Below are 11441 nucleotides of genomic sequence, written 5' to 3' on the forward strand. Positions count from 1 at the left end.
CACTAAACCACAACGCTTCATTTTGTTCATATCCATACTGTTTATATGGCCAAGTCGTCTGTGCCATGTTTCCCCACTGACTTGAGTTGAAGTCAATAAACAGTTCTGTGTTTGTAAATTAACTCTGTACACACCATCAATTAAATCAGCTTCAGCAACTAATTCGCCTAATTGATTTCTAATCAAACACTTGTTAGGCTCGAAAACTACACTGTTTCCATTCTTTATCAATTCACTTACTGATAATAGGTTAGTTGCGAGACTAGGTACGCACAACATATTTTTGACAGTAATGTTGTAGTTATGACTTGTTGTTATTTCCACGTCTCCAGAGCATAAAACAGGCACTTTTGTCTCTTCCGCAACTATTATCTCAGGTAAATTCTGTGAATAATTAGAGTTTTTCAACCAATCTTCATTCGCCGTCATGTGCATGCTTGCCCCCGAATCTATGTAGAAATCACTTTTGCTGAACTTTGCGCTAAAAAAAACAACGCTGAATGCGTTACTCTGTTTCTTATTATCTGTTTTCTCGTTCGAAAGTGGACACTGATTACGATAATGGCCTATCTGCTTGCAACGATAACATGTTATCATTTTGTTAGTTTTCGTATTTTTGACATTTGAGTTCGATGTATATCCGCCATTTTGACTGGTACTACCATTGCTGCCAACTTTGCCGTTTTTCTTTTTATTATGCCAACTTCTAGCCACTAATGCTGAATTACGTTCCGTTTCACTAGAGTTGATTGATTCCATATCGATCAATTTCGTCTTGATGGAATCGGCAGTGATTGGAATTCCCGAGTGTTCTATAGCCATAATCATTGGCATAAATTGCTCTGGTAATCCGGCGAGTAATAAAGAACCCACCCATTCATCGTTGATGGCAAACCCTGTGCCACTTAAACGTTGAGACGTTTCCACTATTTGTGTCACATAATTCGTCATATTCTCACAATTATCTAATCTTATGGATATTAGATGACGAAGCAAAGTAATCTTCCTCGAAAATCCTGAATCGTCGAACAAAGCTCGTAGTTTTGCCCATAATTCCTTCGTGGTCTTTGTTTCCTTTATGTGCACAAATAATGATGAATCGATCGTCAAAATCAATTTTGCTCGTGCCTTTGCATCTGTCGCTGCCTCTGTAGCTTCGGTACCTTCTGTTTTCAGGTATTTGTCAGCACCTTCGAGAACCAGTAGGTTTTCTACAGCGAACGCCCAATCGTCGAAATTCTCTCTTCCTTTTAGCTTAGGAATGCTTGCGAGGTAATTGGAACTCATTGTCTTTCTTACACGACACAAAACCTATGCGAAATACTAACAAAAACTTTATTTTAACGCGTGTTATGGTCTGGGCCCATAACCTGAAGTAAATAACGTGATGGCTGATGAACAACTCAACTGTATTTCTAATATGATAATGACATTAAATCTGACGTTTACATGTTATCGACATTACATTTGACGTTGACATAATATATGTTATTAATAATATACATAACTCCCGACAGGTGGCGGCAGTAGTTTCAGTTGGATATAAATTCTAACACAATTGTTAGTGTGGATTTCTTTAGGAGCCTGTACAGACTTAAGTTTGTTCAATTTTTCAACATTATCAGTCTTAATGGCATTAAACAGACGATTGGCCTTCTCTATGTCTAAGTTGAAATTTTTATAGTCCAAGTTAGTAAAATGATTTGAAAAGAAGTTATTAATGTTATGCGTTTTGTCGGAAATTGACCACCAGGATTAATTCCCGTACTTCCCTTTCATCTTGAAATTATTACTTATAACAATTATTGATATGGGCAAGGTTAGGTATTTTAAATAAATCCACTCGGTTTGAGAGTCAATCAAGGATGGTTTATTACCCCAGAGGAGGAAAACCTCAGCAGGAACTGAGTAAAAACCTCCTCGAAATCGTGTACAATGTATGTGAATGAATGTTAGATTTATGAGTGAATGTGTGCACTGGATGTATCTAGAGAGAGAATTGTGACGCTTCGAGTGAAGACACAATAGGGGTGAGCTCAACCGCCTTACAAGATGCTAGTGTGGAAGCTAGTTACACGATAATTATCAAGGCGATAATCAATTCCCCAGTGGGAATAGAAGAGAGAGATGGAACGGCCGAGAGGTGCTTTTTGAATGGCCGAGAGGCGCTATGTCATGGAGTGACGACGAGTGTCGACCCTCTTATGCCGCAGTGGCGTTGTCTCAGTTATGTATCAACACAACCATCGTGACAAATACTACTCAGCGTCAGTTCAAATCAGAGATCCGAATTATAGGCTCACCAGATTGGAGAGGAGCCTGAGTGCTGTCTGGCTCACGCGTATCAAGCAACTGGTTGTGCCAGCACGTGTTGACCCGGCGTTTCTCCGACATACCGTACTGCGCATGTCAGGTAGCCATTGTTTTCGAGTTCTGCACAGATTTGAAGGTGTGTGTCACACGTAATCACATGAGCGTATCCCAATACAAGTAACTCTGCCGTGTAGGCACGATGCATTATGATTTAGTTCTTGGATTAGAAACCTTTCATGTCGATAACAGTTTTCAATTTCAAGAGATAGAGATTTCTGTTGTAGAAAGCGTAATGCTTTGATGAAGGTTTTTTCCTTTTCTAAATGTTGTAGATTTTTGATTTTAAATTGTAAAAATTTTGGAATAATCCCAAATTGGCGGCATTTAAAAAGAAAAACTTTACGGTTTTTGATGTGTGCTAGTTTCTTCCGGTAGTTCCAAATCTTCTTTGTTTGTGAGTGATTTGTAGAGGAAGATGATCTCAAGTTGAATTGTGCGGTATGATGTAGATTCATGGTGGTACGAGACGTCCACGAAGCAGTTTCGATGCATTGAATTTGTAAAGAAGTTCGTGACCTGGAGGTTGATTGAAGATGAAATTAGTCGAAAATTCCGGTCAGGAAAAGAAGTTTAATTATTTGGGAAACGTAAAAATGATAATCGACGTTTCGGCCGGGCCCTGCCGACCATCCTCAGGAATATTTCTATAATAATTAACAAAAAGAATGCTTCAAAACAATAATTCTGAATTGAAAGCAAATAGATACGTTCATAGAATAGTTGTTGTTGTAAAAGTAAGTGATAAATTGAACAATGGTACACATGTTTAAGTGACAATTTGAGGTTAAGCGTCAAGAATTACAACAATCTGGAGATCAAGAAAATCTACAACATTCAGAGAAGGAATAAACCTTCATCAAAGCATTACGCTTCCTACAACAGAAATCTCTATCTCTTGAAATAAAAAACTGTCATCGACATGAAAGGTTTCTAATCCTAAAACTAAATCATAAAATCAATAACTTCTTTTCAGATCATTTTACTAACTTAGACTATAAAAATTTCAACTTGGACATAGAGAAGGCCGATCGTCTGTTTAATGCCATCAAGACTGATAATGTTAAAAAATTGAACAAACTCAAGTCTGTACAGGCTCCTAAAGAAATCCACACTAACAATTGGTTAGTTAACTTCTCTAAGACAGAGTTACCTTCTGAAATCAAAGATACCTTATCACTTGGTCCGAATCATGGTTTACCATATAAAAATGTTAATTTACCAATCGATGATATTTTAAGTAGCGTAGAATTAGCTCTCATCACCAAAGATGGAATCACCATAGATAAAGTAAGATCAAATATCAGCCAACTCATTGGAAACAGACTTGTCAAACATCCTCCTAAATCTCACTGTCAAATAACGTCCAAAGTAAAACAAACTATAGAATTTTTAAAACAAAATAACCACCTAGTCGTCACTGATGCCGACAAAGGCAATATATCAGTCGTCATGGACAAGACGGATGTTGAACAAAAATACCAAGATATTCTGAATGATTCCAGCACTTATACTCTTATCTCTCGTGATCCCACCATTGAAATACAAAAACAAGTCAATGATATGATAAGCCTGTGGCAACAGAAAAAATTTATAGATTCCAATTCGGCGAAAAACCTCAAAACTCACAAGTCTCCTCCTCCTAAAATATATTTTCTATCTAAAATTCATAAGAACAATGTACCTCTCAGACCAATTGTTTGTAACATCAATTCTCCCACTTATAAAATTTCAAGATTTTGTTCTAGTGTACTCTCTAACATAACAGGTACATCCAACTATCACATCCAGGACACTCGGTCTTTTGTAAACAAAATCAGGAATACACAAACCCCTCCAGAACACCTTTTGGTGTCCTTAGATGTCAAATCACTGTTTACCAACATTTCAACCAAGTTAGCAATATCTTTAATCAGTAGAAACTGGCCCAACTTAAAATCTCACACTAACATAAATAAAAAAGAATTCCTCGCAGCCACCAAACTTTGTCTAGATTCATGCTACTTTGCCTACGAAGATAAATTTTACCAACAAATTTTTGGTGTAGCAATGGGCTCACCAATTAGCCCAGTAGTAGCGAATTTGGTACTTGAACATTTTGAACAAAAAATAATTTCACATCTTCCTTTTAGTCTCCCCTTTTACTATCGTTACGTAGACGATATTATAACTAGCGTAAAGAATGAGAACTTACAATACCTTCTGAATAAGTTCAACAATTTTCACCCACATATACAGTTCACCATTGAGTTGGAAAAAGATGGGAAAATCAGTTTTCTTGACACTGTAGTGATTAACCATAATGACACTATAATTTTAGATTGGCATCACAAACCAACCTGGTCTGGGAGATACATTCATTTTAATTCAATTCATCCCATAAAACATAAAAAATCTGTCGTCATAGCCTTATTTGATCGCTGCCTTGAAATTCCAAACCCTCCATTTCTCAAAAAAAATTTAAAACTTGTCGAAACAACTCTCATTTCTAATGGCTACCCTTTGAAATTCATTAATGATATCAAAAAGTATCGAGTAGATAACATGTACAACTCGATTGATTGGAATTTAGACTCCAACAATGAAACTCATGTTAAGGACAAATTTAAAAACTCCATCTCTATACCCTACATTGAGAATCTGTCCAGCCAAATCAAAAAAAAATTTTGAATGACGAGGGCATTGAAATTAGTAGTGTATATATGAGAGTTCTAATCCAAAGATGGCGGCGCTCCCCCCAAGCTCCCCCCTAGCTCCCCCCTAGCCCCCCCCCCCCCCCCCCGACGACTCACGGCGCTCTCTCTCTCCCCCCCCCCCCCCCCCCCGGTCATTTTCGGTGGCTATTTTCATAGGATTTGACACACACACACACAAAATAATTCATGTCGAGACTTGTTTGGCGCCGGAAAGCCACACATAAATCAGATAGGGTAAGAACCCGCGAGATCTATTGAAAAAATTCCAGGAAATGACCCCTGAAGGAAGGTTTAAAATGGCGTTTTGAATGCTTTCAACAATTTTTTTATTTAACACCAATTACATTTAGTTATCTTATTCTATTCTCAATTATCTTATTCTAAATTTTAACGAGTAAAATCATACATATTATTTTCAATATCCATATTAATTAAACATATTGTTATTCCAAAATTGACTTATACCAATTTTTTAACAGTACCACTGATCGGATTATATTCAACAATGCGATCATGCAAGATCATGCAGTAGGCAGAAGTGTGTGGTGGGAACGTAGTGCTAGAGTCAAATTCCAATCGAATGTCCACAGGTCCCCAGTTTTCAATGTTTCGTTCTGCTTGGAGCAATCGATGACGATAAGGGGAGCTTGGTTTGTAAATTCACGCCTCGATAGCAAAGGCTCAGCTTCTTTGTTATAGTAGCTCATTTGAAACCGAACATACATATTGTGGTATATTTATATGTTGATATGATAATCAATATACACAGGAAATAAGATTAAATGTAGTAAGTTTATTCATAAGTATGATTATAAGGATACAAATGATATATACCAGTGAGTACAATAGGAAGCGTGGAAGCCGGCATGGCATTCACACGAGCGCCCAAGACCGAGTGCTTGGCCCGCGCACCGTAGTCACACGCAGAGTATAATCACACATACCAACATACGTGCATACTCGCGCACACTCGCATACGCACAATAGCGTATGCCGTACTACCTTACTCACATACATCACACATATCATAGAGAATGGCGGGGGATGTGCAGGCTCGGACTTGTTCGCTATAAAGAGTCGTAAAACCCAAAACTGTGTGTACACATACCATCCGGTGAAGAGCGGACAAGAGAAGATTTTTCTTACACCAAACACTGTTCGCCACCCGCTTTCCGTTGACCGATTTTTCCCACCACATGGCCCACGCTGCTTAACGACTCATAAAACCCAAAAATTTAGGGATGGTGGGAGGGGGACTGCGGACCCCAGCCGTCTTTCGCGTCATTTTTTACATGAATTTCATCATCTCTACAGAGTCGGGAGGGCAATAAAACCCAAAAATTTATGGATGACTAGTCGGATAAAGGGTGGGCCCAGTCGTCTCTGACGTAATTTTTCCCTCCGAGATGCGCAGAACGCAGTGCGCACCGCATCTCTGACGTCATTTTACCCTCCGATATGCGCAGAACGCAGTGCGCACCGTTCCCAAATTCTTGCGATCTATCGGTCTATATACATATAAGCTCAACGCATCCGATGCAGACTCGTCAGTCTTACACGATACGTGCAAGTCAAAAAAGTTATACAAAGTTCAGCTTATATCAACGTCAAAGTCATGGCAATCGAAGCGTATATGGGACTTGCGGAGCAGATGGAGAGGACGTACAATTTGCTGAGAGAGCAACCACCCGGAGAAGAGAATGACGCCGTCATCAATCATTGGGCTGATATTGGAATTGCGAATATCCAAGTTCTGCGCGATATTTCCATGCAACGAGGAACAACCGTTGGTGCGAAAATACGGATCCAACATACGATCGCACTCCTGCAATCTTGGGTGACGAAGATCAAGCAGTTGCAGCAGCGCACAGTGGTGACGGGTGGAAATATCGGTACTCCTGCGGGTGTACAATGGGACGACGTGGATAGCGCTTTTGCCAGCCGAATCAGAACGGGGGTTGTCACAAATCTCCGTCATAAAAATTTGGACGCCTTTCTGGACGATGTGCAGCGCGTCGTCACCGAGAAGTTGGAGCTGATACTGCGCGAGGAGGGAAATGTGAAGGTTAACCTCATATTATCGTGCAAATTCGAAAATGCCAAGCACGAAGAGATCTCGACCGAAGTTAAGAGTTTCAACACCTCCAACGTGGCGATTCTCCTCCCATCAAGCGATATAAATGGTTGGTTTACACGTGCACGGGGTGATCTGCAGTCAAAGGTGGAAGATTTCGAGCAACGCGATTCCGGCTGGAGTATGATTGAGATCCTTAACATCGCTGTAAATATCAATCGCTATCAGCCTCTCGCCGCGGGGGCTTCAACATTCGTCGAGCTGCCCCAAGACATTCAACGGAAGAGAGCGGTGGTGAACGTGAGGAACGAGGACGAAAGATGTCTTCTCTGGTCCGTCATAGCAGCGCTCCACCCAGTCACCACCCACACTGAAAGGACTCCCAACTATCGTCGCTATATTTCCGAGTTGGACTGTACAGGTATCAAATTCCCTGCTACTCTACATGATGTGAAAAAGCTTGAGAGATTGAATAATTTGCGTATCAATGTATATGGTATAGAATCTCAAACTTTTTCGCATCATGCAAAATCAAATAAAAGCGTCATCGTGCCAATTTATTTGAGTAAAAATTTGCATAGCATAAACATTGACACGATTCATCTTCTAATGGTTGAGAGTAATCCGAAAGACGATATGACTAGTGAGTTTGCACCGAGATTCCATTTTGCTTGGATTAAAGATCTTTCCCGATTGGTGAGCAAACAATTGTCTGATCATAATGGCCAGCTGTTGTTATGTGACAATTGTTTGTGCCACTTTAGCGTGAAACACGCCTACGACAATCATCGACAAGATTGTATTACGCTAAATAAAGTACGCATGGAGTTTCCCAAGTGTAAAGATTTAGTATTTTCCAATTTTCAAAACAAAGGCACCGTTCCATTTGTCGTATACGCCGATCTCGAATGTATATTAATCCCTGAACCTGTGGATGAATTTGAAACTCGTAAGACTTGTGAAATTCAAGAGCATATCCCGCACAGTGTAGCGTACTATGTACATTGCGCGTACGATGAGACTTTATCGGAGTTCCACGGTAAACGCGGTGTCGATTGCATAGCTTGGTTTATGAAACAGCTTAAAGATTTATCAATTCAAGTAGAGTCACGCATCAAAAACATAATTCCGATGAAGTCTCTTACCCGAGTGCAACGCGATCGTCACATGCGCGCAAAGAATTGTTATATTTGTGAAAAACCGTTTACCCCTGAGGAGAAAAAGTGTTACGATCACTGTCACTTCACGGGTAAATATCGTGGTCCTGCTCATAATCGGTGTAATTTTGAATTTCAGAGAGTCGCACACAGTTCCGAAAGTTTTCCACAATTTGTCCGGTTACGATTCTCACTTTTTAATAAAATCCCTCGCGTCAACTTTTCCCGGTAAAATTACACTGCTACCCATAAATAAGGAAAAATATATATCCTTCACGAAACGCGTTGATGGAACAATGATGCACTTGAGGTTCATCGATTCGTTCCGATTTATGGCTAGCAGCATCGATAAACTTTCCAAATATTTGACTGATAGCGATAAACGCATAACACGTAAATTTTATAATAACCCGACTCAGTTCAGTTTGATGACCCGCAAAGGCGTTTTTCCCTATGAATACGTCGATTATTGGGGGAAACTCGATGAACCGCGATTACCTGCAAAGAAGCATTTCTACTCGCACCTCTGCGATGCAAATATTTCAGACGCCGATTACGAGCACGCGAAAACTGTTTGGAGGGAATTCCATTTAGAGTCATTGGGGGGCTATTCAGATTTATATTTAAAAACCGATGTTCTTTTGCTTGCCGATATTTTCGAAAATTTCCGCGCTAGCTGCCTCAAAACATACGATTTAGATCCGTTGCACTACTACACTGCACCGGGACTTGCTTTTGACGCGATGCTCAAGCATACTAATGTAAATTTGCAACTTTTAGACAACCCTGAAATGGTGTTATTTATTGAAAGAGCCATTCGAGGCGGCGTAGCACAATGTTCCAATCGACACGCTCGGGCCAATAATAGATTCATGGGAACAGATTTTGATCCAAACAAAGCGGAATCGTATCTCATGTATTTTGACGTGAATAACCTGTACGGTGCAGCTATGAGCGTGCATTTACCAATCGGTTCGTTCGAGTGGGAGTATCAGCAGATCGATATAACGAACCATCCGGACGATTCGCCGATCGGTTACTTTCTGGAGGTAGATTTGGACTACCCTGTAGAACTCCACGAGGATCACAAAGACTTACCTCTTTGTCCCGAACATTTTACTCCCCCAGGTAGTAAAAATGCCAAACTCGCGACCACCTTTCACCCCAAAACAAAGTATATATTGCACTATAGAAATTTGAAACAGTGTTTGAGTTTAGGATTGAAATTAACGAAAGTGCATAGAATTTTGAAGTTTGCGCAATCTCCATGGCTCGAGCCTTACATCACGCTCAATACAGACATGCGTAAGCAATCTAGGAATGAATTTGAGAAAAACTTTTACAAACTCATGAATAACGCTGTGTTCGGCAAGACTATGGAGAATGTGCGAAATCATAAAGATGTTAAATTGGTTACAAAATGGGAGGGAAAAGGTGGTGCGAGAACGCTTATTGCCCGAGCAAACTTTCACAGCTGCACCGTATTTGACAGTGATATGGTTATCATTGAAATGAATCGTGTCAAAGTTCACTTCGCCAAACCTATTTACGTCGGCGCATCAATTCTAGATCTGTCAAAAATCTTTCTCTACGATTTCCACTATAATTATATTAAAACCAACTTTTCGAATAAACAGGCTAAATTGATGTATACCGACACAGACAGCCTTATTTATCAATTCAATGTGCCTAATATCTACGATATCATCAAACGTGATGTAGATACAATGTTTGACACCTCTGACTATCCGCCCGACAATGTGTATGGTATTCCCCTTAAAAACAAAAAACAACTTGGACTAATGAAGGATGAAAATAATGGTAAAATTATGACAGAGTTTGTGGGACTGCGAGCAAAGCTGTACACATTTACTACGATGGGCGAGGATGGGGAAAAATATGACAGTGGCGTAAAAGTGAGTAAGCGTGCCAAGGGTGTAAGAAATTCATCGATAAATAGCATCACGTTTGATGATTATAAGCGCTGTCTGACGGCTTACCGAGAGTTGACTCTTCCACAGTGTTTAATACGCAGCAAAAACCACGAAGTAAGCACGATCGTACAAAAAAAATTGGCTCTGAGTTGGCAGGATGACAAGCGGCAATTGATACCCGGACAGACCGACACCGTACCTTGGGGGTTTGTCCCAGCCCCCCAATAGCTATAGGATAAACTTAAGACATAGAATTGATGTAAATATTTGATGTTTGACGCCTCGAACGATCCACCATCGGGCGGAAACGTTTCATGATCAATACGATATTTAATGGATTTGAAGTTTCAAAATGCGAATTCATATACTCAACAATTGTTTATTTATTTATTATTGATATATCAAGCAATTATTCATATTTATTCGTTTACCACGAGAAAAGTTTTCAGAAAATGAAAAAAAATTTTCAGGAAACGAAAAAAACTTTTCAGAAAACGAAAAAAAGTTTTCAGAAAACTTTTTTCCCATTCAATTAACACGTAAAAAAAGTTTTCAGAAAATGAAAAAAAGTTTTCAGAAAATGAAAAAAAGTTTTCAGAAAACGAAAAAAAGTTTTCAGAAAATGAAAGAAAGTTTTCCAAAAAATATAATGTGTAATAATCGTATGGCAAAATTGCATATTATCATTATTATTATCACTATTATTATTATCATTATTATTATTATTATTTTTATTATTATTATTATTATTATTATTATTATTTTCGTAGTACAGAGTATGGCACATGTGCGCACAAAGGAGATAAAATGTGGAAATATTTGTATATTCAAAATCTTTTATTGTAATTCGGAAAATACATACAAATTATGTTACATGTTGTTTTATTTATCCAACTATTGTGCGAATTATCAAAACCCAACCACTTCACATAGAACAGATTCCCCCATTTGCGTAACACTTTCTCCACAAGGTAGCCGTCGGGATATTTCACTTTGGTGAGCTCTTCCTCGTAGAAGCCCCCCTCGATGGGATGATCTTGATAATCGGTAAGTTCGTAGGTGGGTGGATTGGTATTTTTCACCTCACTCACGGTGAATATTTCTGTCGTCCAATTGGGTGTATAGCCTTTTTCGAATACATTCTTGTACTTGCTGATTCGAACTCGATCGCCTACACTGAATTTCCGCGCTCGATCGCTTCGTTTGATTT

General features: G+C 39.2%; 1 protein-coding gene across 1 annotated transcript; it reads left to right on the top strand.

Moving 5' to 3' along the window:
* Positions 1–2170: 2170 nt before the first annotated feature.
* Positions 2171–4753, top strand: LOC138191171 (uncharacterized). Its single transcript, XM_069137367.1, has 4 exons — positions 2171–2267; positions 3347–4072; positions 4139–4455; positions 4691–4753. Exons 1-4 carry the CDS (start codon positions 2171–2173, stop codon positions 4751–4753), a joined length of 1203 nt encoding a protein of 400 aa, XP_068993468.1.
* The last annotated feature ends 6688 nt before the right edge of the window (positions 4754–11441 follow it).

This window comes from Neodiprion pinetum, chromosome 6, assembly GCF_021155775.2.
Source record: "Neodiprion pinetum isolate iyNeoPine1 chromosome 6, iyNeoPine1.2, whole genome shotgun sequence".
Taxonomy (NCBI): domain Eukaryota; kingdom Metazoa; phylum Arthropoda; class Insecta; order Hymenoptera; family Diprionidae; genus Neodiprion; species Neodiprion pinetum.